A 27,999-nucleotide genomic window follows, 5' to 3' on the forward strand; every position below is an offset into this window, starting at 1 on the left:
TTATGGAGTGCAGGAAAAAAAAAAAGGACTTCAGGTCAGGGAGAATGTATAAATGTCCATCGTCATCAAGGGTGTGCTACATCTGAGAAGCAGAAGCAACTCCAAGGACACAGCTCACAGGCTGATTTGGCTCTCAGCTCCAAAATACGGATTGAACTGGGGACATTTACAAGGACGCTCTGGCTGATAACTTTGAAGAGACCCCGTGAAGGAGGCGCTGAAGAGCCTTGTATCGCAGACCTGTATTGTGCTTCCCCAATATGTGCACGGGGGACTGCGCCAAGTGCCTGGGGGGCACCCTCATCCCCCTCGCCTTGTTTGGCTTCCTGGCTAACATCCTGTTATTCTTCCCTGGAGGAAAAGTGATAGACAATAACGACCACCTTTCTGAAGAGGTCTGGTTTTTCGGAGGAATATTAGGAAGCGGGGTCTTGGTGAGTAGGGAAGCCTTGAAATCCCCCCAGAGAGTTCTGTCGAATCCTTTTAAAATTGGGTACTTTTGAACAAGAAGATATTTCATTGCTAACAAAAGCCCAAGCGTCGCATGACGAAAAGTCAGTGTCTTAATGATTTCCCTTCTCCATTAGGACCTGACGAGAGCGTGTCCACTAAATTTAATAAGTAATGAATTCCCAAGATTGGGCTGGCAGTTCTCGTGGGTCAATTGAATTCCACGAACCAGACTGAGGGCTGCCAAATTTCTGTATTTAAAAAAATTTTTTTTTCAATGTTTATTTAGTTTTGAGAGACAGAAACAGAGCACGAGTGGGGGAGGGGCAGAGAGAGAGGGAGACACAGAATCCGAAGCAGGCTCCAGACTCTGAGCTGTCAGCACAGAGCCAGGCTCAGGGTTCAAACTCACGAACCGCGAGATCATGACCTGAGCCGCCCAGGCGCCCCCTGATTTCTATATGCTAACAAGATAGTGCTGGGGGTTGTAGACACACACTTTCTGGCAAACTGATTGACTGAAAACCACCAAAAGAAGCAGGTGTTGGTGGATTCCTCTTCCACTCATTCACTAATGATACATTTACCCCTTGTTTCCAGTAGAGGATGGGAACCTCCAATTTAGAGAGAGAGAGAGACTAGACTCACTTTTCAAAACGATTGCAGACAAGTTTCTTATCGCTATCCTAACCTACCACGTAAATGGAAACTCAGGATGTCAGGTCCTGAAGTCTTGCCTCACTGAAGCTGCAACTAGGCCTCATGGAAACTAGACAGTAATACTCAGTTAATACTCCATCTACTGCACCAGCCATGCTCTGTAAGTTCTCGCCATACCCTTTTAGCCCCTGAGTCCCGCATCACGGACATAGCTCCACTCACAGCCAGGCAGGCACAGGCTCCCATTTCTCATGTCAGACCCCGTCTGAGGTGCTTCTCTTGCTGACAGATGATTTTCCCTGCACTGGTGTTCTTGGGCCTGAAGAACAATGACTGCTGTGGATGCTGTGGCAACGAGAGCTGTGGGAAGCGCTTCGCGGTAAGTTAACCCAGAAGGCAGTTGCCAGAATGAGTCCAGGGTGCACTGTCTTCTTGTGCTTGGCATGGTGGGGATGGGGATGCATCACCAGCCCCAGGCAGGACTCTGGAGGCAGCTGGCACATACCTAAATATGGATTTCTTGCTGGTGCAAAATAACAATAATAATGCAGTTTTAAACACTAAAAAGCCCCGATACTTATAGGATATGAGTATCATTTTAGATTTTGTAAAGAGGCAGGGATGTCACAGCTAGATAACTGGAGTGGGGCCATGTAAAGAATGCAGGTGCCTGGGTGGCTCAGTCAGTTAGGTATCTGACTCTTGGTTTCGGCTCAGGTGATGATCTCACAGTTCATGGGATCAAGCCCTGAGACAGGCTCCATGCTGACAACGTGGAGAGTGCTTGGGATTCTTTCTCTCCCTCTCTCTGCACCCCCCCCCCAAAATAAATGAATAGACTTATAAAAAAAAAGAATGGCAGGCATGGAAGGCAGGAATGGGGGCTGTAAGTCTCCCCTCTGCCACTGAGAGGCCTGAGACCGTGGGCGAGTCTTTTCCCTTCTCTGGCCTGCATTGTCTCATCTGTAAAGGGAGTTAGGGCAGCATAAGGGCTGATAACAGCCCCTCCCCAACAGCCCTCTAAATTCCCCATCTACACCGCTGCCAGTTTCACTGCCTCCGTGCCCAGTACTTCCCCACTCTCACCCAGACGTTGTTGACTCAGGACTTCTGTTTCCTTTCTTGTTTCGTGCAGTCAAGCATCTTTCAGTAGGTGAGCTAGAGAGATTAGGCATCACCACTCCAGCCTGGGAAGTGGGGTTGGGTCCCATCCCTGCACCTGGACGAGTCACTGTGCTGCCCTCTGCCTCCCTCTGCTCATCTGTACAATTAAGATGTTGAACTAGATCAGAGTTTCCCAAGTATGGGACAGGCTCTGCTGGCAGTCAGGTGGGCTGTATCTTTCAATAGCATAGAAAGTTATTCCCTTGTCAATTCTCCTTCAGTCCTGTTGATTTTATCAAGAGAATATTCAATTTTGATTGGAAAGAGGTCTTTGTCATCCCAAACCCTCATAATCCCCCTTTTTAACAAAGGGAGAACAAACGGGCGCCTGGGTGGCTCAGTCAGTTAAGCGTCTGATTCTTGACTTCGGCTCAGGTCATGATCTCACAGTTCGTGATATCTAGCCCCACATCAGGCTCTGCGCTGACAGTGCAGAGCCTGCTTGAGATTCTCTCTCTCTGCCCCTCCCCCACTCTCTTTCATGCACACTTCCTCTTTCTCTCAAGATAAACAAATAAACTTTAAAAAACAAAAAACAAAGGGGGAATAAGTTTCAGGCTCCAGGAACACAAGCAACAAGAACTAAAAGTTCAAAACCACTGCACTGTCTTTGCTAATGATTCTAGCTCTTCACTCCTAGTGGTGATATAAATGAATGCAACAGAGAGTTGTCTTAAAGAAAAATATTAAGAGCACACGGGTACACTGATGGCAAAAACAAAGAAGGTCAAACTGGAATTACCGGCTGGCTGATGAGTCAGGACGGTTCCTGCCCTCGTTGCCCCCCTGAAGTTCAACTGTCCTTCTAACAGGCTCATGAACCCCAAATGATGAATTACTCAAGCTTAACTTAACTTCTTAAAGGAAAAGGTATAGCTATCTGTTCCCAAATAGAATCTTTTCTAACATTTCTTCCCCATCACTATTTTCTCTTTTATTTAATAAAAAAATATTCACTGAGCACATATGAAGGGCTGAGGCTGGTATACTGTGCATACAGTTACGGTTTTCTGCGTGCAAAGATCATTCAAAGAGAATGCTCTTACCTTCTAAACACCATCATGAGTCCCAAGTAAGCACTGATCATTTTTTTGGCATTGATTATTATAACATTTAAAATCATCATTTACAAAGAGATGTAAACATTAACCATGATTTATTTGATATAGTTGCATAACATGTGTTTTACACATGTATATTTTTATATAATTAATTATAAGGGAAATGAAGAATTATGTAACTCATTTGCTCTTTGAATGTAATCCTGTTACACCTTGTGGATTTTTGGAGAATAAGCTAAAGATGAGAATTTGAAAAAGAACGGGCAATTAAGAAACTGGATGAAAATTAAAAAAGAGTCATTGCTTAGAAACCTAACAGCTCATTCTCTGGTACTGAGTAGAAGGCTGAAGATTACCCAGTATCAAAACAAGGGTTTTGTTTGTTTACTTTTTGTTTTTAGGTTTATATATAACCACAGTGAAAAGTGAAATAATATTCAAAGTATTGTGCGAACGTTGTTTTTCAAATAGACTTAAACGAAGTCCAAAAGAATGGGAGAAAAGTCATATTTTTACAAGCACAGTTGCATTAATAAAATCTGAAACATTTGGTCTGCCCAATTCAGGCTGTCTGTCTGAGCTCCCCAACCGACTCCCCCACCCACGAAGGATCTGCCCTTGGTGTGGGTTGAGGATGACTCCTCCAAATGACTGGCCGATAGTCCACAAGGGCAGCGCCCAGCAAAGGACCAGCTCTGCCAGACTGTCAGCCAAGACAACCAGCCACAGCCACCCTGGACCAGGGATGCAGGGACAGCCACCCTGTAGGTGGCCAGCAAAATTTCTTTCCTTTTCTTTTTTTTTTTTTTTTCTTTTGTTTTGGTCCTTAATCAGTTGCCAGCTTTTGAAAATAGAGATATTACAGAAGTATTTAGATATCCTACTTCTTTTTCAAAAAATAAAAAGATGAATGAACCTGATACTTGTGGGCCTGCATTTTGACACAATGATGGCCTACAGTGGGCATGGCAGAGTGTTTCCTATAGGGTCCTCCAAGGGTTCTTGAGTTCATGCCTCTGTTTCAGAGCTCTGTTTCCTTCATGTTCTCAGGCTCTGGAGCACCAAGCAATAATCATTTTTAAAGAAAGGAATCTAAAACATTTTGTCAGACAAAAAGGAAAAGGCTGCAGCATACTTTGATTAGTACTATAATGCTGAAGATTCAAATTATTTTTCCAAAGGCTCACAGCATTCCCCTCCAGATGTTTAAGGGACACTAGGCTTCTGCAGAACACTGTTTAAGAAATCCAGCTAGGTATGGGGCGCCTGGGTGGCTCAGTCGGTTAAGCATCTGACTTCGGCTCAGGTCATGATCTCGCGGTCCATGGGTTCGAGCCCCGCGTCAGGCTCTGTGCTGACAGCTCAGAGCCTGGAGCCTGTTTCAGATTCTGTGTCTCCCTCTTTCTCTGACCCTCCCCTGTTCATGCTGTCTCAAAAATAAATAAATGTTAAAAAAAAAAAAAAAAGAAATCCAGCTAGGTACAAAGTCCTATGAGATGGAAACAAATTAGGCCAAGGGCTATGGGGCTAAATCCTGTCGCTGTTTCCACAGTCTTGCTCTCATTTGTTTCCTGGCCTCTCTGTCCTCTCTTCCTTGCTAAAGTCTTTCTGGAATACTTTTCAGAAGTCACTGCATCATTCTCTTCCCCTTCCCTGGCTGTAAAACCAGGATAATCAATAGATAGTAGAAGCAGGATATGGTGGTTGTACAGATAAAGCAAGACAATGAGCTGGAAAAAATCTTGAGATCACCTAACCAATATTTCATGGTGAAACTAGAAAATGGAGGCCAGCTCTCCTCTGAGGCCGAGCAAACTTGAAGCCCAGACTTGGGGGCTGCACTCTTTTAAATAAATTAAGCTGTGGCTTAATTCAATCGGTGAAGCCTCTGACTTTGGCTCGGGTCATGATCTCACAGTTTGTGAGTTCAAGCTCCTTTTTGGGCTCTGTGCTGACAGCTCAGAGCCTGGAGCCTGCTTCGGATTCTGTGTCTCCCTCTCTCTCTACCCCTCCCCCTCCCACTTGCACTCTGTATCTTTGTCTTTCAAGAATAAATATTAAAAAAAAATTTTTTTTAATAAATTAAGTTGAGAAAAGTGAGCCCTAGGGCAAAAACTATGAGAGGAAGGTGGCTTCTGAGGTGGGCTCTGAAAACCCAGATGGGGGATTTATTTTTGGGTCTCCACCCCCTTCCTCCCCTACAAGAGGTTCTCAGTGGCCTCCCAGCACTTTATCTGTGGCTGGTCAGGGTCTCTGGCACACTAATCCTTTAAAAAAAAAAAAAAAAAGATCTCTCAGAGTCCCTAGGATCTCTTTTAATTTCATCCACTCATTCATGTTAAGTCTGTGCTTTAATAACAGCCTTTTGGGGACGCCTGGGTGGCTCAGTCGGTTAGGTGTCCGACTTCGGCTCAGGTCACGCTCTCGCGGTCCGTGAGTTCGAGCCCCGTGTCGGGCTCTGTGCTGACAGCTCAGAGCATGGAGCCTGTTTCAGATTCTGTGTCTCCCTCTCTCTCTGACCCTCCCCCGTTCATGCTCTGTCTCTCTCTGTCTCAAAAATAAATAAACGTTAAAAAAAAAAAAAACAGGTCTTTTGAAGACCTTGGCCTGGGGCGCCTGGGTGGCTCAGTCGGTTAAGCGTCCAACTTCAGCTCAGGTCACGATCTCGCGGTCCGTGGGTTCGAGCCCCACGTCGGGCTCTGGGCTGATGGCTCAGAGCCTGGAGCCTGCTTCGGATTCTGTGTCTCCCTCTCTCTCTGCCCCTCCCCCGCTCATGCTCTGTCTCTCTCTGTCTCAAAAATAAACATTAAAAAAAACTGATATTTGAAGACCTTGGCCTTGACTCAAAGGAGTATCTAATAATGGGACTGAAGGGTAGATTGATAAAGGAGATATTAGGGGCAGGCCAACATTTCAGCATCCTCAACTCGTATCAGGTAGATAAAGGCCCACCCCACCCACAGGCAGGGCCAGATGGTTGACTGACGTTTCTCCAGGGAGGATCTTGATCACTTCTGCAATCAGTCGATTCAACGTGGAGTCAGCACTTCTGCAGTGCCTGGCTCACCAGTGCCCCCTAGGGACACCTCCTGTGTGAGCACTTCTGAAGGGAACATTTCCTGAGGCCAAAAGCACTGACCCTTTTACATCTGCATTCTTTGGTGTGACAGCCAGTGTGAGGGGAATTTAAGAAAGACAGTTCTTTTGGGGCGCCTGGGTGGCTCAGTCCGTTGAGCGGCCAACTTCGGCTCAGGTCATGATTTCACAGCTCATGGGATCGAACCCCGCGTCGGGCTCTGTGCTGACAGGTCAGAACCTGGAGCCTGCTTCTGATTCTGTGTCTCCCTCTCTCTCTGCCCCTTCCCCACTCACGCTCTGTCTCTCTCTCTCTCTCTCTCTCTCTCTCAAAAATAAATAAACATTTAAAAAATTGTAAAAAAAGACAGTTCTTTTGAAAAAATAGATTATCTTGAAAGAAGAAATAAAATATGAAGAATATCTTGAAAGAAGAAATAAAAAACTAAATGTTTTTTATGCTTCAAAATCCTCTGCTGTGAAAGGGATAATGCACACATGTCCCTTTGTAAGGACACTACAAGGATGGGGGAAGATGTTGCAAGCATCCGTGTGCCCAGGAGGGGAGAGGAGCAGCAGGTGGCTGGGTAGTGAGGATACAAATGGTTGTTGAATGAGTGACGCAAATGAATGCTCAGGAGGGATTTCAGGTGATTCCTATACTTTATCAGGCTCAATTCTCACACTAACTCTTTGAGTTAGGCATTAAACCCCCTGTTTTATAACTAAGGAAACAGAGGTGCGTTCAAGTTAAGTTTCTGCTCACCACACTCCACCCCGCCAGCCCTCCCCCACTTCCCAAGTGTGGCGAAGCAGAAAACACAGAACGTTAACATCCTAAAGGGGAAAAAATGCATCAGGTCATCTCTATATATCTCAGAATAATTGTTAAGGAGGAACCTTCACGCCCATCAGAGATGTTTCCGCAACACGTTGCTACTACTCAAGTCTCTAAACGCTATGTCCCCAAGCCACCCATTTTCCTCTTCCCTTCCCAGGCCCCAGTGGTTCCTCCATCGGGTTCAGCCAACCTAGGTACACAACTGGCCAAGAACACACCATGGGCAGCGGCAGAGCTGGGGTCCAATCCCATGTCCTCTGCCTCCAGAGCCTGCCGGAGAGGAAGGTTTTAAAGCTGACAGACGGTGAATTCGAGGGCATTTCATTATAGGGCATGTTTATCTTCTTTTTCAAGGGAAGTGTTTACAGCATATACTTAAACACATTTCTTTAACAATGTGAACAGAACGTGCATTCTGAGAGTTGGCCTGTTATTTTTCTGCCGAGCGTGATGCTCTCGGTATTTGTGGAAAGTAAAGTGTGCCAGGATATGATAATAAAAACATTACAATATAATAATGACATTTATCAAGTGCTTATTAATGTCATAGGAAATAATCCAAAACTCAGAAGTAGGCAAAAGAGGGGCGCCTGGGTGGCTCAGTCGATTGACCATCCACCTTCGGCTCAGGTCATGATCTCACGGTTCCTGAATTCGAGCCCCGTGTCAGGCTATGTGCTGACAGCTCAGAGCCTGGAGCCTGCTTCGGATTCTGTGTCTCCCTCTCTCTCTGTGCCCCTCCCACACTTATGCTCCCACGTGCTCTCTCGCTCTCCCCCCCCCCCCCCCCCGGTCAAAAAATAAATAAATAAACTTTAAAAAAAGAGAAGTAGGACAAAAAAGATTTCTAGGTATCCTATCAGTGAAGTACTGGGCATTATCTAACAGCCTACCCCACTTGGAGCTTATCTGATCCTGTGGACATGTGTACTTTTGATTTCCTATTTACTATCAATTAGCCTATCTTTCATAATGATCTCCCTGAGCAGGTACTTATTTTTGAGCCTTATCTTATGGAAGAGGAAATGGAGGTCTTAGAAAGACTAACTTCCCAAGGTCATAAAGGAGAGAACCAAGACTCAGACCCAAATCAATATGTCTGTAACCCACGCCCTTGACCACTGCACAGTGGTGCCTCTCTTTACTATTTATTCATTTTGACTAGGGAAAGCACTGCCATAGGACAAAACCTACAAAGGGAGCCTCACATTCCTGACTCAAAAGTCTGGCAGCTCCTCTCTCTAGAGGTTACCTCTGTTCCCAATTTTGTGTCTCCTTCCATAGATTTTTCCAGGCCTTTTGCCTATTTTTTTAAAATGTTTATTTATTTATTTTGAGTGAAAGAGAGAGACCACACGTGCGTGAGCAGGTGGGGGCAAGAGAGGGAGAGAGAGAATCCCAGGCAGGCTCCACACTTAGCACAGAGCCAAACACAGGGCTGGGCTAGATCTTGCGACCATGAGATCATGACTTGAGCTCAGATCAAAGGACAAGAGTCCAACCAACATTTAACCAACTGAGCCACCCAAGTACCCCCACCGTGCCTGTTTACTTTAACAACAATTTAGAATGTCTACCCTCGTGTATTCAACTTGAGCTCAATAACTTTTTTTTTAATGTGAAAAATTTTTTACCATGAAACCCATGATATAGTTATCTTTAACATAACTAAAAGTTAGTGGTTTTAAGACTGATAATATCTCTGAGTAGTGAGTTTGATAATTTTTTAAAGACTTCTGAATGCGAAATTACTTAAAGCAAAGGGACATAAAGTATACCCTGCTTTCGGGCACCTGGGTGGCTAAGTCAGTTAAGCATCCGACTCCCGATTTCAGCTCAGGTCATGATCTCACAGTTCGTGAGTTCAAGCCTCGAATTGGTCCGTGTTGATGGTGCAGGAGCCTGCTTGGAATTCTCTCTCTCCCTCTCTGCTCCTCCCCCACTCATGCTCGCTCTCTGTCTCTCCCTCTCCCTCAAAATAAAGAGACTTTAAAATTTTTTTATTTTTTTTTAAAGTTAAAAAAAAAAGTATACCTTGCTTCATATGGTTCATCCATTTTGGAAAAGTGATGAAAAATCAGTTTGGGTCGTTTCTTTATTTTAACGGGAAGTGTTTCAAATTTGGATACAAAATCAGACCATGCCACCAGTAGATTTCTGAGGTTGTAACCTGATGCTGCATTTTCTTCAGACAGTTTTATCAAGAAGTAAAATATTATTGGGGCACCTGGGTGGTGCAGTCGGTTAAGCATCCGACTTCAGCCAGGTCACGATCTCGCGGTCCGGGAGTTCGAGCCCCGCGTCAGGCTCTGGGCTGATGGCTCAGAGCCTGGAGCCTGTTTCCGATTCTGTGTCTCCCTCTCTCTCTGCCCCTCCCCCGTTCATGCTCTGTCTCTCTCTGTACCAAAAATAAATAAACGTTGAAAAAAAAAATTAAAAAAAAAAAAAAGAAGTAAAATATTATTGATTCAGTTGGGAGTCACTGTGCTCCTCTCTTCTATCATATTTCCCTCCTCCCTAAGAGTACCCATAATCATAAATTCAGTGTACACTATATCCATACATCTTTTAAACTTTTGCTACCAAAGATCAATTTTTCTTTTTTTTTTTTTTTTTTTTTAAATTTTTTTTTTTTTTCAACGTTTATTTATTTTTGGGACAGAGAGAGACAGAGCATGAACGGGGGAGGGGCAGAGAGAGAGGGAGACACAGAATCCGAAACAGGCTCCAGGCTCTGAGCCATCAGCCCAGAGCCCGACGCGGGGCTCGAACTCACGGACCGCGAGATCGTGACCTGGCTGAAGTCGGACGCTTAACCGACTGCGCCACCCAGGCGCCCCCAAAGATCAATTTTTCAAATATTCTAGACTATACTGTCCAATATAGGACAGCCATTGTTCACATGGGGTTATTGAGCAGTGGAATGTGGCTGATCTAAATTAAGGTGTAGCATACGTATAAAATATACACCAGATTCCACAGAATTACTACAAAAACTGTAAAGTATCTCATTAGTAATTTTCATATTGATTATAGGTTGAAATAATAGTTTTTGAATATGTTGAGTTAAAGAGAACATATTATTAACATTATTTTCACTGGTGGTTTTTTTGTTTGTCTTGGTTTGTTTTTGTTTTTAGTTTTTAAATGGTAGTTACTGGAAAGTGTTAAATTGCATACGTGGCTCTCATTACAATTCACTGGACAGTACTGGTATAGAGGTGCTTACGATGGAGACTGCTTGCAAAGAGAAATACCATCTAACTGATATTTTTTACTAACCTGGTTTTTCATTTACGCAGACTTGCCTAGCATGAAGAACGTGTGCATTTGTACTCACTTTCTGCATCTTTAAATATTTGCCTGCTAAAATGTTCCAGGAGTGCTAATCTAAAATCCTTTACTCAGCTCACACAGCAGGAATAGCGAGCCAGACTTCTCCTCTCACTACTCATCAGCAGATGTTGAAACCCTGGGTTGTTTTAGTTCAACCCTGGATTAAATGAGATAAGGCATCTAAGGCTCTCACTGAATGGAGCTGTTTTTATTAGCTAAAAGGCGAGATGATTGCATTAAATGGTTTTTGGGATCTTTTGTACAAACATTAATTATAAGCGTATTTAACCATTGATTTAGTGGAAATCCTGGCTTTTGAAGACTTTTAACCAGTTTTAAGATACCTTTAAGAGACCTTTTCTTCACAGAATCTGCTTTTCATTGAGACAACCCAATCCATCACAAAGAACTGCACTGTCAACAAATGTTTTCAGACCATTCACAGCCTGACTCTGAAATGAAAAAAGGTAACATGAGAAGAAACTGCCCTGAGCATAAGTTTTTAATTGCTGTACTAGAATGTTCTGGCCATTCCTAGAGTTACATCAGCTGTGTCTAACTGACCAGCAATTTTGTTGGAACATGGAGGTGGCCCAGAGACAGAGAACTAGGCAGATAAACTGTCACTAAGAATTGAAGCAGCATTTTCCAAAAGGTGTTCTTGTAAGAACTCACGGAAAAAAAGTTATAGGTTCCAATGAGACCAGGAAACTCTGCAAATCACCATATACACCCAAATATAAGGCAAAACTGAATATCAAACCATCTTTTATTTTTCCATAAAGAAGTTTTTTAAAAAGCTCTTTGAGGGTTGGCTGGGTGGCTCAGTTGGTTGAGTATCTGACTTCAGCTCAGATCATGATCACACAGTTTGTGGGTTCAAGCCCTGCTGACAGCTCAGAGCCTGGAGACTGCTTCAGATTCTGTGTCCCCCTCTCTCTCTGTTCCTCTCCCGCTCAGGCTCGCTCTCTCTCTCTCTCTCTCTTCCTCTCTCTCTCTCTAAGTAAGTAAACATAAAAAAACATTTTTTAAGCTCTTCGACTGACATTTATATACAAACTTTGAATGATGGGCACACATTTTAATCACATTCTATAAAATTTTAATACATTGATTTTGAAAGAAGTCTTTCCCCCACTCATTTATTTTTAAATGTATTATTGCTTTTTTGACACCAGGTCTTTGCTACTACTAAAGATACCTTTTGAGCCAACAAGAGTTTCCCACAGCACATCTTCCCTTCCATTTAAGTTTGGATACAACATTTTTGTAGCCATGTATGATGCTGTCAGGGGAAAATTCACTCAGTCACAAATATCAATTCACGTCAGACAAAGACAGTATTTGAACACCTCTCTTTCAGGTGTATGTTAACCATCCCCACAACTGTCAACACTACGTATGCTCATTTAGAATGCCCTTTAAAAGGTTTGTTAACTGTAACATTCAGAACTAGAAATTGTGAGGCCAACTTTCCTAGAATAATTAATACATCAGTGTTCAGGAAAAAAAAAATTGTTTTTCTCTCCCCCAGAAAAACATTTTTATACAATTCTCTCAGCTAACATTACTTGGGTTGTTTCTGACCGATGTCTTCCCCCATGCGGTACTTGGTTGTTCAAAATAAAGTATTTGAGAAAGTGCCCTATTGTCTGATAGACAAAATAAGGACTCAACTCTGAGGCAATTTCCTCACTTATCAGTGATAACTTGGGAGCTAATAATTTTGCTTATATTCCAGCATACATAGTATATCCCCTTCTTGGAGGTTCACTGACTTCAGCGTATCACAAAGATTTTTAGAAGTAAAACAGGAGTGAAGCCTATTTAACTTCATATAATCCAGAAATCTCCAAAATTGGAGATATCCTTTGGATATCCTTTGGAAAAGAGATGGCCTGTTCTAACTTGATAAACTGAACAAAATTTTCATTTACTTCTTACCTAGATTATGTTCAGTAATGTTACTAATGGTGAGAATGGATTTTGGCTACCCTAGACACAAAACTCAAAGGGAAAATGTCAAATAATGAGTAACATGAAACCATAGTCTTTGAAAACATCCAACAAGTAGTTATTTGGTGCCTTTGAAAAGGTGGGAAGAAGAAAAACCAAATACATGATGGCCAGGGTAAAGCAATGTCCTACCTATCTTCAAATAACTCATTGTCCATGACGGCAAGGAGCTTATGTTCTGGTTGGGGAAGACGGACATAAAAAGCTATGCATAAATGTCTTGTGGGCACTGTGCCATGACAGAAGTTTATATAGTCCAGGGTACTGGGGTAAGAGATGAAAGAGAGGATGGTTAGTTTGACATAGGAAGTCAGATAAGACTTTATAAGGCACATGGGGCAGAGGTCAGTCTTGGAAAGTTGCACCAAAAATACGTTCACATATGATATGAAAACAAATACTCCATTATTTGTTAAAGTGGAACTCCATTATTACATAGCTAAAGTGGAACTCCATTATTACATAGATTCCAATTGTCCAGGCACTATCAGGTCCTCTCCACCCCCAAACCCATCCCTGCCCCGCCCCCTGCCCAAAGATATTCTGTGATAAGATTGTTAGTAATACACGGAAGGGAGAAGGGGAGCCCCTGACATTTAACTTAAGTTGTCATGTCTACCTTTCACAACAGACCTTGTAGGCAGGCCTTATCACGCCCATTTCATGCCAACTAGGCACCCCAGACCAGAAGACTTTTAAGATCACTTCCAATTCTAAGATTCTTTGATTCTGTAATAGACAGCCTTTCATATTAGTCCTGAGAAAGAGAGCGATCAGGAGGAGATTCTATTCTTAACAAGGTTAAAAACCATGGTTCAAAGGTATCAACCATAACTAGCACTTCAATCATCAATGAATAGTAAAGAAAGATATGGGAATGGGGGAGAAGAAGGGGAAAAAAGATACCAAAATTCATTCTAGGAGACAGCACAGGTCCCACCTACTGTGAAGACTGGCTCTTACCCCATAACTTCCCTGGAGACACTATGCTCAACGACAGACTGGTTGGTTAGGTGTGCTGAGGGTAACCTCTGGAACACCTTAAGAACCCACCTGTCTCTCTCCTTCTCTTTCAGATGTTCACCTCCACAATATTTGCTGTGATTGGATTCTTGGGTGCTGGATACTCATTTGTCATCTCAGCCATCTCCATCAACAGGGGTCCTAAATGTCTCATGGACAATAGCACGTGGGGCTACCCCTTCCACGATGGGTAAGGTGCACCCTGTGATGTCCACGTGTCCCCACAAGGCAGGTAAATGGCCCAAGGGAGACCCTGCATCGGTCCTGTCACCTTCATTTGACTAGTGTCAGGCATGTTGCTCCTCTGAAGCAGAGCTGGAGAGGGGGTGGAGTGAAGTTGCCCAAGATCTCACTCTAATTGCTCTTTATTTTTTTTTTTTTAATGTTTATTTGTTTTTGAGAGAAAGAGAGAGACAGAGAGGGACAGAGTGTGAGAAGGGAAGAGGCAAAGAGAGAGACACAGAATCAGAAGCAGGCTCTAGGCTGTGAGCTGTTAGCACAGAGCCCGATGCGGGGCTCGAACCCACGAACCATGACATCATGACCTGAGCCAAAGTTGGATGCTTAACCAGTTGAGCCACCCAGGGGCCCTTTTAATTGCTCTTTTGACAGACACCAGGAGAAATAACCAAGAGGAGGTGCTTCAGCTGGCCTGAGTGTCATTACTGACACCCCGACATTTATGAGCAGCGACATGAGGCAACTAATAATATTAATTAACAGAAAGTGGTGGCTTCCATTGAAAATCTTATAATAGAAAACGAGAATGATTACTCACTAACAGGGCTCAAAGGCTCCCTAGATCGTCTATGAGTAGACTATCTTTTAAGGTGCAAATTTATGGAAAATGACATTGAGAATATTGTAGATTCTTCACGAGACTTAATATTAATAGAAATGGTTAAAATAACACTGCATGTTGTCATGGAACTCTGTAGCTGATAAAGTACTCCCCCCCCCCAACAAATTTATAATTTAATCCCCACAACAACCGCAAGCGGTAGTTATACCCTGCCAAGGCAGGCTTAATAATTTTAGCTTGCTCAAAGTCGCACAGCTGGTTAAGGGCAGAGGCAGGGCTCAAACTCCTATCTTCCAACTTTTGAGTTCTAGTATCTTTAAAAAAAAACATTTCTTTGAAGTTTGTTTATTTTTGAGGGAGACAGAACGTGATCTGGAGAGGGGCAAACACAGAATCTAAAGCTGGTTCCAGGCTCCACAGAGCCCAATGTGGGCTCGAACTCACGAATCGTGAGATCATGACCTGAGCTGAAGTCAGACACTTAACCGGCTAAGCCACCCAGGCACCCTTGAGTTCTAGTGTCTTTAGACTACACACCCTTCTGCTCATAGACTATACCGTGCACCACAGTAGACACGGGCATGTGTCTGTTCAAACTTAAATTCATTCAAACGAAATAAAGTTAAAATTCCTCAATCACACTATCAGTATTTCAAGTATCAGCAGCCACATGTGTCTAGTTGCAACTGCATTGACCCTTACCGATAAAGGACATTACCACTGTCACAGACAGTCTATGAGACAGTGCTGCACCAGCCTCTGACCTCCAGGAGGGCTTGGGCCATTTCTGTTTTGTTCATTACCACCTGGCACAGTGACTGACACATCTAGGTGGTCAGGAAATGTGGTTGTGAGGTGCCCCTACACTGGACGATGGGACCGTGCCTAAAGAAATCTGTAGGACAACAATTATTAACTCTACATGTGAACTTCAAAAGCAGGCTTTAGATGAGGAGACAGAGGGTACTGGTTCTGTTATGATACAGCTCACAAGAGTTTCATGTAAAGTATCATCCCTACTTCTAAAGTTAAACAGGAGGGGGCGCCTGGGTAGCTCAGTCGGTTAAGCGTCCGACTTCGGCTCAGGTCGTGATCTCGCGGTCCGTGGGTTCGAGCCCCGCGTCGGGCTCTGTGCTGACAGCTCAGAGCCTGGAGCCTGCTTCAGATTCTGTGTCTCGCTCTCTCTCTGACCCTCTCCCATTCATGCTCTGTCTCTGTCTCAAAAATAAATAAACATTAAAAAAAAATTAAAAAAAAAAAAGTTAAACAGGAGTACAGGCCTCTAGTATCCCCATCACATGCAGGGATTCCCAAAGGCAATGGTTGTACTGTGCCCCCTTACCTTGCAGAGGACTGCTGGGGCCCCGCTGCCGTGGGGTTAGCCTACATGAGCATAGAAATCAGACAGCAGATCCATTTCCTGAGGTTCTTCCCCTGAGAGTTTATGAAACTACAGATTACGTCTCCTTCTAAGGACCCTTCTCCTATTATTTCCATCAACAACAGAAGCGCAGTATTAAACATGCTTTTGTATTTACTGTTATGTGAATGATACCACCCTTGACAAACTCAAAATCAATTAGAATAAATCTATGTCCAAAACAAAGGATGGAGAAAGGAAACACAACACTTGCCCAGTAACGCCCGAAGGCAGTACAATAGCGTTAGAGCCTAACACCCTCCCTGGCACACCCGCTCCCTGCTTGGGATGGAATGGGATCCATGCCCAAGGTCAGGAGAGTGACAGCTGGTCTGTGGGCCACTACAGGAAATGCCAGCGTGGGGGAAGGACAGGAAACAACTTTTCAAAGTCCTCTGTCCTTTTGGTGAAGCAAGTTTTCACGCACATCATAGCCCTTTACTGCACGTTACTCCGTGATAGATGCTTTCACACATGGCATCGGGTCTTCTCACAACAACTAACCCATTCATTAACTTGTATCAGATCAGAGAGGTTTAATAGTACAAACAGAACAGAATAAACTTTGCAGGCAAGCAGGCACATTTCAGAATTCTCCACCCTCCTCTGTTCACGGTAAGGCTTTGATAATTCTTTGACAAGAGAGAGGTTTGAGTGCCACCATGTCTGCATAGTGGCTTCAAACTATCATGGGATCAAATATCGCTGTGTAGGGGTTTATTACAAAACCATGTAGCCTACGCTTTCCAGGTGACCGATAGGCTATTTAAGAGTGATTTTGACTATTTCTGGTTTTGTTTTGTTTTGTTCTCCTCACGCCCTGACTTTGGAATTTAATCCCACAGAAGGTGCAAGTCCTCTCTCTGTACAAGGCGTAAAATATGCCAAGATTGGCACAGGATAAGGCTCTCAGGAGGGGGGGGTATCTAGGTGGAATGTGTCACATGGCATCCTCTCTGCCACCTGGCAGGCTCCTGTCAGCATTCCATTGTCTCCTACATCCTGTGTCCTATCTTCTCAGGCAAGAACTCACATTCCTTTATGACCTTATCTCCCACAGCAGCTCCAACCCTTCCCTCGGACTGCAGGGGCTCAGCTTGAATTTTTATAACAGTAATCGAACCTCGGTTGCTTGGTGTTTTTCCGTTAACAAAGTGCTTTCACCCACGTTTCATTTGATCCTGACAGAAAACTTGTGGGATTATTAACTCTCCTTCAGAGGGAAGATAGCTGAGGCCCAGAGAGGACAAGTGACTTGCCCAAAGAAATGAAATGGTCTTTCATATTCTTTTTCTTTCTTTTCTTTCTTTCTTTCTGTCTTTCTGTCTTTCTTTCTTTTTTTCCTTTTCTTTCTTTCTCTTTCTTTCTTTTTCTTTTCTTTTTCTTTCTTTCTTTTCCTTCCTTCCTTCCTTCCTTCCTTCCTTCCTTCCTTCCTTCCTTCTGTTTATTTATTTTGAAAGAGAGAGAACCAGCAGGGGAGGGGCAGAGAGAGAGGGGGACAGAGGATCTAAAGTGGGCTCTGTGCTGACAGCCGAGAACCCACTGCGGGGCTCAAACTCACGAACTGAGAGATCATGACCTGGGCCAAAGATGGACACTCAACCGACTGAGCCACGCAGGCACCCCATAAATGCTGTTTCCTAATGACTGAAGCTCAGATCCATTTTTCAGAGTCTAAGTCACAGTGGCTTTTCTAGAACATAAGTGATATTGGTTTGCACTCTCTACTTTTTGCGTCGATTATAGACTCCGTGTGGCATAGCTCAGGGTCTCTGCTTCCGTGGACTCTTCTTATCCATGGGATCCCAGTGCATAAACACTGACGTGGTTGTCATAGCTACAAATCTAACACATGCACAGTTACTAGTGAGGCGCAAGTATTAATCACTTGTATGAGCCTGAAGATAAGGACCTAGGACAGTTGTCACTCTTTCCTTATTACCAAATGGCAGTGGCAGCCACTACCACTGCTTCTTCTCTTTTCTTTTCTTTCTCCCTTCCTTTCTCTCTTTCTTTCTTTCTTTCTCATTCCTTCTTTTTTATTTCTTTCCTTTCTTTCCCCCCTCCCCCCCGCCTCTCTCTTTCTCTTTCTTTTCCCTTTCTTCCTCCTACTATTCCTCCTCCTCCTTCTCCTTCTCAGTGTTTAGGGGCTAAATGTTTTTGCACACATTATCTCACTTAATCTTCTTAATAAAACTGAGAATTCTTATCCCTGCAGTAGAAAAATGAAATTCAGAAAGATTAATTTGCCCAGGGCTCCACAGCTAGTAATTAGCAGAAGGAGCATTTGAAAAAGCAAACACACACTTGGCCAGTACCCTACTTTGTGCTGAAGCCTGTCCCAAACGTGAAGCAGACAAGGATGGATGTGGCCCCTGCCCCAGCGAGCGCAGGGCTAGTTAGAGCGACAACACAGGTCACACCCTCACAATGCAGAAAGGGACGAAATGGAGGAGTGCAAGGGAAACTTCTCTGAGGAGGTGACATGGGCTGGTTTGGGGACATGGGCAAAGGTGTGCCTTCCAGATAGGAAAGAGAAGCATATTTCAGGCAGAGAGAAGAGGAGGACTTGAGACAACCATGAAAAGGCCCAACATGCTCAGAGAATATCTGTTCACTGCAAGCCTGAAGCTCGGGGTGAATGTGGGGGAGAGGAACAGAAGGGGACACCACCTGGGGACGTGGTTGACAGGTAGGCCAGAACTTTGGGACCTCAGGGACCAGCAGAGGACTTCAAGCAGGACATGCCACCGCCACCTGGGATTTCTAGGACGATTGTAATGTCAGTGATGTGGAGGATGAAGACATGCTCAGTAAGAAGAGACAAAAGTCAGAGATTGGAGTAATGATCCTGATAAGGTTATCACCAGCGAGGCAGTGGAACTGGGCTCCAAAGGACACAGATTTCAGAGATCTGAGATGGAATCATCAGGATTAGGTGTGAGGAAATAGGGGGCAGGTTATTGAGTTGGACTCCAAGATTTCCAGCTTGGGGCACAAAATTCAGGGCTCCTCAATGCCATAGGAATAGCCTAGGTTGGGTTTGTTTGTTTGTTTGTTTGTTTTTCCCTCAGAAATGTTTGTTGGCAATCTTGTTAAAAGAGCAAAGACAGTTGGGGCGCCTGGGTGGCATAGTCGGTTAAGCATCCGACTTCAGCCAGGTCACGATCTCGCGGTCCGTAAGTTCGAGCCCCGCGTCAGGCTCTGGGCTGATGGCTCAGAGCCTGGAGCCTGTTTCCGATTCTGTGTCTCCCTCTCTCTCTGCCCCTCCCCCGTTCATGCTCTGTCTCTCTCTGTCCCAAAAATAAATAAACGTTGGGAAAAAAAAAAAGAGCAAAGACAGTTAACTTTCTCTGTCATGAGAACCATACTAAAGAGGCCTCCTAGAAGGAAAAAGAAACCTAGGACATTTTGAGATACACCCTCTTGCCTTCCTTTGAAGTAGGACCTCCTCCCATCCAAGGTCTTCCTTTCTAAGACAATTGGCTACCTCTACCTTGACCCTGAGCTGCTGAAAGGGAAGCAGCTGGCACAAGGCATGGGGACAGCCACAGAAGGGAGAACCAGAGGAAAGGCCAAGGACGATAGCAGTGGGGGAGGGACAAGGGACACGGCCAAGCACAGCACTCCCCCCTCTGGCTGTAACCCTGCCTGCTCCCTGGGGAAGGTGAGGTGTGGCGAGCTCTTTCACACCAAAACACAGAAGTGAGTACAATAAATGTTCTGCCTGGACTTTCGGTTTAGACCATCTGCATTTGTACTTCAGAGATTGCTCATCAGCAAGGAGCCCCCTAAGCTACTCTTGAACACATTCCCTAGAGCTGAAAGCCACACTGACCGGGGGATGCGGGCTTGCCCCCCGGGGTTTCCAGCTTTCAGGAAGCACGAAACACTCATGGATGTCAAGCAGCTTCGCTCTTCGCCTGACTGGACTTAGGGACGAGTCACACCCTTGCCACATACCAGTGGGGTCATCGTGGGCAGTGCATTGACCTCTCAGCTCTTCCTCTGTCAGATGGGGTAACAGCATGCTCTGCGTCACAGATTCAGGCAAGAATGAAAGAACGCGATGCACAGAAAGCCTTTGGCACAATTACTGCCACATGCTGTTTGCTAAACATTCAGCCTTATTATTCATTTTTGTGAATATAACTCATTACCGTGAACAGATTACGCATTAGAGCTTTCTGAAACGTTATGCGTTCATAATGATTTTGTGATTTAATTCCTATCTTTTCATCCAGTCACATGAAGGCTCAAAGAGACTATTCCCTTTATCATGGTACAGGTAAACCTTAATTGACAAGCTATTATAAATATGTTGTATAAATCAAATGTAATAAATAAGTCATATTTCAAATATACCGAAGGGATATAATCACTCAACATAGGGAGTTCGTGTAATGATTAAGAACATTAGCTGCGGAGTCAGACAGACCGAAGGCCAAATCCAGGCACTTCCGTTCACTCGCCTCAACCTCTTAATCTGTGTATATGTTCGTTCATTCCGTGAGTGTTTTGTGGAGGCTATACTCTATGCAAGGCCTCGTTCAAGTAAAAGAACACCTCCTTGTGGGATTCAGAAAGATGATGTAAAGCACGTGGGCAGGACCAGTACGTGACAGTTGCCGTTATTTATCGATCACTCCCTGTGCTGGAACTGGGGACCGTGTTAGGAGACACGGTCTCTGTCCACATGGGCATACAGCCCTGAAAAGAAAAACAGGAAAATGGACAGACGGTGATAGCACAGGGTCCTAGGTGCTCTTCCAGAGGAAACACAGAAAGCTGGGAGGCACAGAAGGGCTACCCACGTCAGCTGAGGGCAGGAGGAGAATCGGGGAGTTTGTCCCAGGGGATGTGACCCCAGAACAAGCCAGGCAGAGTGGGCCAGGCAAAGCATTCGGGAGCCCCTCTTCTTTCCGTCAGCTGTCTCTGTTGTTTTCAAGAGGTGAGTCTCATGAAACCCATGGCTTTCTATACGGATATGGCAGGATTACTACAGCTCAGATGGAAATACCCTTCACAACAATGGGATGCTTTAAAACTCCAGTCAAGTGGATTTAAACTGCCTCAGCTCTCCTTGCTTCACAGAATGTGGAAACATGATTTTCTCCACAAAAAATTAGGGCCCACTGTCTCGTGGGGTTGGGGAGTTGGCCACAACAATCATTGCCAACATTTCGGGGAGCCTCAGGCCCTGAGAATCTGGGAGGAGAGAAGAAGGGTCTGGAATGCGTATTTATGGTGGTTTGTGGGGGATGAGGTGGGTGGAACTGAGAGGATTTCTTTCTCCAGGTGCCCAAACTCCACCCTTTCTTCCAAGGCTCCCCCGTGAGCATTTCACCAATTTCGCCACCAGGAGGTGCTGTCATCCCATCTCTGCACAAACTCTTGCAGAGGGAAAAAAACTCAGGATCGCCAATTGCTGCATCTTAGAATCCTTTCTTTATAAAATGTGCCTGGAAAATATTGTGTCTTCACGACTTTCTATAGTCAAGTTTGAAAACTGTAAAGATAGACAGGACTACATCGAAAAATGCGGAACAGAAAGTTGAGTGTTTACGAGTAATTACAATAAAAGGAAGTTTTCCACAATGGTACATAACATACAGTACATGATCTTTGTGAATCTTCACAATTGTGAGGTTGTTCTCAGCCCATTTTATAGATGAAGAACTGATGCTATGGGGGTGGGGGGAAGTAACTTGTATGAGGAATACACAGAGAGTAAGATGAATGCTTGGATTCAAACCCAGGTTCAACTCAATCCAAAATACCAGTCTCTTTCCTTTAGACCACACTGCTCAGGTTAAGTAAAATAATAAAAATACTAGCGTTTACTGAGCACTTACTATATGTTAGGCACTGTCCTAAGCACGTGACTAGTGTTAGTTCAGGTAATTGTCACAACAACCCTACAATTTAATGATATTATTCCCACTTTACAGATAAGAACACAAGTCACACAGTTAATGAGCAGCTATGGAAAAGTGAATCAATGCTCCAAACAATGCAGTGTTTTACTTTTAAATCAAGAGCAAAATGCTCCTTCTTTCCTTTATTCCTTGTGCTCTATTAAACTCCAGGGTATCTGCCATCATTCCAAAGATTTTTGAAAATCTTAATATGGAATGTATTTAAAACGAGCACTGATGCACTGGGGAATTTGTCAGAAACAGAAGTAGATGTTAATTTAGTAGCCAGAAGGAGTTTCCCATGGAGTCCTTGAAAGGATAGAGGATACATAAAGGCAGAGGTAGAGACCAATTTGTGGCTCTAAGAATGTGAGAAAAAATTATAGTAATCCACAGCATTTATCCACTTTTACTCTTGTTTTTGTCTGAAAGACAATAGGTTTCCTATTTCTCCTTCAAGACACAATGCCCTTTATATTGTAGTAAACTCCTAATATATATATATTTTTATAAAATATTGCAGTTTCTCCTGTTTCAAAATTTTATAAACTATGTATTAAGGCAGCAGATTATTTCTTCCTTTTAATTAATTAAATCTTTTTGCATGCAGAATCCCTACATGTTACCAAAAATACAGTTGAGCAAAATTCGCAATTTGGCTAGAATTAGGCCTTCAAACATTAAGCTCTTCCCTTTAAGTGTCCCTTTGACATGACTGTACTTTACAAGGCCACTAGACTTGACAGATAATTTTGTCAAAAGCCCAAATGGTCCCTAACAACAACTGGCAGGATAATGGCCATGAACATTTGTAAGAGTCTACTCCCAGGGTATCTTCATTTTCCCAGTCCCCTCATAGATACTGGATTTACCCATCCTTTTGGTCCCCTCACAAAAACCACTCTGTCACTTAGTACCTATGCAACCTAGGGGTAAGCCACTTAACCTCTCTGTGCCTCAATGTCCTTATTTGTGAAATGGAAGGTTCCTCATTAGGTTTCTATGAGAAGGGTCTCATAAGGCTTCTATGCGGAAAAAAAATGAGTTGATATGTGTACAACATTTAGAGCAGAGTCTGGCACATAGTATATATTTAATAAAAATGTTAGATATTGTTTTTAAAATTATTATTATGGGATAGGTTTCTTTTTTTTATTTTTTCTCTTTTTAAATTTAATAGAGATAGAGTGTGTGTGTGAATGGGGGAGAGGGGCAGAGGGAGAGAGAGAATCATAAGCAGGCTCCACGCTCAGCTCAGAGCCCAATGTGGGGCTTGATCCAATGACCCTGGGATCATGACCTGAGCAAACCAAGAACCAGATGCTCAACCAACTGAGCCACCCAGGTGCTCCATTATGGGACATTTCTCTTACGGAGCTTATGTTTGGGATGGAAAGTATTGCAAAAGAAAAATCATTACGGTGTCTTTGTAGCCCAGCGTATTGCATATGTTTTACAAATGTCTCCTGTCTCCTCCATATTTTGGACAGGGATTACCTCAATGATGAGGCGTTATGGAGCAAGTGCCGGCAGCCTGCCGATGTGGTTCCCTGGCATCTGACCCTCTTCTCCATCCTGCTGGTCATAGGCGGAGTCCAGATGCTTCTCTGTGCCATCCAGGTGGTCAACGGCCTCCTGGGGACCCTGTGCGGAGACTGCCAGTGTTGCAGCTGTTGTGGGGTGAGTTGAGGTGCTGGTCCTTTCTCCTTGGCACGCTCAGGTGGCCAGGGTAGGCCACCAGCACTAATGGGGAGAGGGTGGAGACAGCAGTAGCTGCAAAAAACCAGGCTGGAAAGGCCAGGCAGCCCTCTCTACCAGCTCAGGGGAATGGTAACACTGTGTGGCTGACCCAGGCTGACGTGGACCAAAATTCTCAGTCTCAGACCCAGTTGACCACAGTCCTGGAGGCAGAGGACTCTAAATACATGTAGAAGTTTACAATAATGTTTATTATTATTTATACGAAGACCCCCAGGAATTGGGCATTTGTCATACACATGTATTGTCAATAACATGTCATGGTCTGGCCCAAAACGTTCTCACTATTCCCTAAATAGATCTAGACAGTGGATGGAGGTTGCCAAGAAATACATGGAACACATGTCAGGGCATTTTCTTTTCCCCGGAAAAGAACAGAACATACCAATGCAAAACCTAACACTGGATGAGATTTCTGATATAGAAGAGAGAAGTGGTTCTCACGCAGGGCGGGAAAAAAAGGAAATCACTGAGGATTTAGTCTCCAAGTATGATTATAAATTATCAACAATATAAAAAGTAAAAATAAATGTATGGCCTGCAAGTTGATTATTTCAACTAGTGACCAAACCAGATCAGGCAACTGTTCAGACACACACAGAATTATTTAAAAACACAAACTGACATATGAGGAAAAATTAAACAGAACTTGAGAGTCCCATAATTGAGGAACTATGTAAATAAATATAAACTGTTGACCCATCTATTTAATACAATATTATGTCCAAATTTTATTTTATTCTTTTTTTTTTTAGTTTATTTATTTATTTCAAGAGAGAGACAGAACATGCATGTGGGGGAGGGGCAAAGAGAGAGGGAGAGGGAGAATCCCAAGCCAGCTCCACTGGCTGTCAGCACAGAGCCCCATGCGGGGCTCAAACTCACAGACTGTGAGATCACGACCTGAACCGAAAACAAGAGTCAGATGCTTAACTGACTAAGCCAGTCAGGTGCCCCAGTTATGCCCAAATTTTAAATGTTTCCAATAATTTTCTTTAAATTTCTAACAAGCATTATATGTACACAGGTCAAAAATTAAGTCTGTGTGTCAGAAACATGCAGCGGTATTCAGTTGGAAAGCCTGCCCTGTCTTCTACCTACCCAGTTCCTCTCGGTCTCTACCTGATTTCTTCTATATCCTCTCAGAGTTTCTTCGTTATTGCTTTTATTCACCCTCCCTGAAAAAGATTTTTAAAACTGTAATAATACTGAAAATGCTTATGAGATAGTGTCATTTAAAGAGAGCAAGGTACAGAGGCGCCTGGCTGGTTTGGAAGGGCATGTGACTCTTGATCTTAAAGAATTGTGGGTTCAAGCCCCACACTGGGTATAGAGATTACTTAAAACTAAAATCTTTAAAAAAAATAAAAATAAAAAAAGCTAGATAAAAAAAGTATACAAATAAACAACCATGTAAATAAGAAAAAAACACTATGAACTGAAAAGAAACCTAGAGGAAATCCAACCCAAATATTAAATGATGGGTAAGAAGGAAATGACTTATTTCCTCCCTTCTAGCTTATATTATTCAAAAAACAGGTTTAACAATCATAAATTTTAAAATATACAAAATATAAATAAAAAGGTCCCCCAAATTAACTGTAAAATGCATGTATTACAAATAAATTTCACTGAGTATTGGGTCTTTTGTTCTGTAAATTTTCAGTTCTATCGTGTTGTATTTAAATTTTTTGGTCTTTAAACACAAATGAGAAGAAAAGAAAACTACCAGTGAGTAATCCATCAAAATGATTTTTATGATAGAAGTGAAGACTATTGAGCATCTAAATCTTATGGGTCATCCAAAATGAATTCATGCTTGCTAAATCATCTTATTTCAAACACTTTCATTATTTCCTTTTCTGACACAGAAGAGAATCATATATTTAATTAGGAAGCAAATTTTCATTGCAAGATTTATTAGAAATATAGCTGCCCTTTACATAGAAAATAGTTTATTAAATTTGAGGATTATCTATAAATTTTAAAAATATGTCTATAGGTGCCAGTACATTGGCTTTTTTCAGTGAGTGTCATCTGTACAAACACTATATTTTAACAATTTTAACAAGTAAATCACTTGATAGTCAAAAGACAGTAGATGGACTCCATAGTTGTCAGCATGTGAATCGGAGAATCAGAAGGTGAATATACACCTCCTGAATACCCCTCCCTCCCTTCCTTTCTTCCTTCTTTCTCCCTTCCTTCCTTCCTTCCTTCCTTCCTTCCTTCCTTCCTTCCTCCCTCCCTTCTTTCTCTTCCTTCCTTCCTCCCTCCCTTCCTGCCTCTATTCCTTCCTTCCTTTCTTCTTTCCTTCCTTCCTTCCTCCCTCCTTCCTTCCTTCCTTCCTCCCTTCCCTTCCTTTCTCTTCCTTCTTCTCCAACTTTTTATTTGAAAAACTTCAACTGTACATAAAATTTAAAGGAACAGTAAAATGAACACCTGTATAATTTCACCTAGAGCCACAAACTGTTCATATTTGCTTGCTCTCTCTTTCTGAACCACTGAAAGCCATTTGCAGGCATGAAGAACCTTCACTACCAGATATTTCAGTGCACACGAGAGCTGCATTTTTTAACGATCAGTCTGCTGAGGATTCCTTTCTTGCTGGCAGCTTGCCTCTCGTACAGCTGGTCAGCATCCCCTGCAGCGTCCTGCTGTGGGGGGACTTGGGCTCACGGCCTAGTTCCACAACCTCCTAGCTGAGTGACCCCAGCAAGCTTCCTAACTTCTCAAGTCTTAGTTACCCCAACTGCCTCTTGCCGAGCTTTTACGGAAAGCGTGCAGATCCATCCGTTCAAGCAGAAAGTATTTATTGAGAGATTTCTGAGCCTGGCACAGTCCTTAAATGAGGTAATAGATGGAAACGTGCCTTAAATACAAGCTATGAGATCGGGGTTGAGTGCCAGCTGCGCAGTCTTGGCAAAGTCAGCTGCACGCAACTGTTTCTTTGTCTGCAAAATGCGGTTTTTAAACCTATTTCCTAAGGTTGCTGAGTCTAACACAGGGTGATAAATATGCATCGACATCAACGGCCAGAAGGCTCAGGCCATTGTACTGATTGTTCTTTACTAAGGTATGAAAATTGGTGAGGCAGTGCAGCTTCAAGGAAAGGGGCACAGTCTCTGGGATCAACCTGCCTGGGTTCAAATCCAGGCTCCTCTACTTCTTTGTTGTGGCTTTGGATACTCACTGAAGCTCTCTGCACCTCTTATCAAAAAAAATTTTTTTTTTTTTTTTTTTTTAAATTTTTTTTTTTCAATGTTTATTTTATTTTTGGGACAGAGAGAGACAGAGCATGAACGGGGGAGGGGTAGAGAGAGAGGAAGACACAGAATCGGAAACAGGCTCCAGGCTCCGAGCCATCAACCCAGAGCCTGACGCGGGGCTCGAACTCATGGACCGCGAGATCGTGACCTGGCTGAAGTCAGACGCTTAACCGACTGCGCCACCCAGGCGCCCCAAAAAAAATTTTTAATAACAAACAATGCAGGGGAGCCTGGGTGGCTCAGTCAGTTGAGCGTCCAACTTTGGCTCAGGTCATGATCTTACGGTTCATGGGTTCGAGCCCCGCGTCGGGCTCTGTGCTGACAGCTCGGAGCCTGGAGCCTGCTTCGGATTCTGTGTCTCCCTCTCTCTCTGCCCCTCCCCCGCTCATGCTCGCACGCGCGCTCTCTCTCTCTCTCTCTCTCTCTGTGTGTGTCTCAAAAATAAACATTTTCAAAAATAATAATAAATGGTACAAAATAAATTGAAGCCTCACCTCTTATAACCTAAAAACAGGTAAGTGACAGATTAAAGCTCTGAAACAGAAAAGTATTGAAAATATTCAATAGGTAACTAATACCGGGTAGGAATAATCAGGGTGAAGGTGAGGGGCGGGGGAGGGGAGGAGAAAAGAAAGCAAAAACAAAACAAAAAAAGAATGATGTCATAATTAACTTTTCTACCTTCTAGGGAGATGGACCAGTTTAAATCTCCTTGGTGAGCTGTTCTCACTCGACGGCAGTTGGGACGTTACACTAAACTCATTCTTCTTTCTGGGGTTGGCACTCCCCATCTGCTTCCCTGACAAAGTTTAGAGACAGCGGAAGTATCCTTTCCACTTTCCAAGACAGCTTAGCTCATGGCTTAGCTCAACTTAGATGTTTATGCTATTTTCAAATAAAAAATAGTTTGGCCACTTCAGTGAGGTTTCCAAATCTTTCAAATTAGCTTCCTTTTAGAATTGAAGAACAGGTTCAAAGCAAATTTTTCATGATTTTTCTTTTCTAGTGAAAGATATGTAAAGTCACATGTACTGCCACACTGCTTCTTTGTATATAGAGCTGTTTACATCTCTGGAAGTTTTACATAATTCATAGGAGAGGAGCCCATTAAAAATGAGAAACTAAGACCAGTTTTTGTTTTCAAGATTTATGAGGAAAACAGAATGACTGATGTATTCTACATAATTTTATTTAGTGTCTTTTTGG

General features: G+C 43.3%; 1 protein-coding gene across 2 annotated transcripts; it reads left to right on the forward strand.

Moving 5' to 3' along the window:
- The first annotated feature begins 1 nt into the window (after position 1).
- TM4SF4 (transmembrane 4 L six family member 4) lies at positions 2–27,992 on the forward strand. 2 transcript variants are annotated; one of them, XM_047876448.1, is made up of 5 exons: positions 2–434; positions 1,400–1,489; positions 13,680–13,816; positions 23,355–23,446; positions 27,482–27,992. In XM_047876448.1, exons 1-5 carry the CDS (start codon positions 261–263, stop codon positions 27,604–27,606), a joined length of 618 nt encoding a protein of 205 aa, XP_047732404.1. In that variant the 5' UTR covers positions 2–260; the 3' UTR covers positions 27,607–27,992. The 2 variants fall into 2 exon arrangements, with proteins under 2 accessions (XP_047732404.1, XP_047732405.1); XM_047876449.1 differs by having other exon boundaries at positions 23,257–23,446; positions 27,482–27,587.
- Positions 27,993–27,999: the final 7 nt, after the last annotated feature.

Source organism: Prionailurus viverrinus, chromosome C2 (assembly GCF_022837055.1).
Source record: "Prionailurus viverrinus isolate Anna chromosome C2, UM_Priviv_1.0, whole genome shotgun sequence".
NCBI lineage: Eukaryota > Metazoa > Chordata > Mammalia > Carnivora > Felidae > Prionailurus > Prionailurus viverrinus.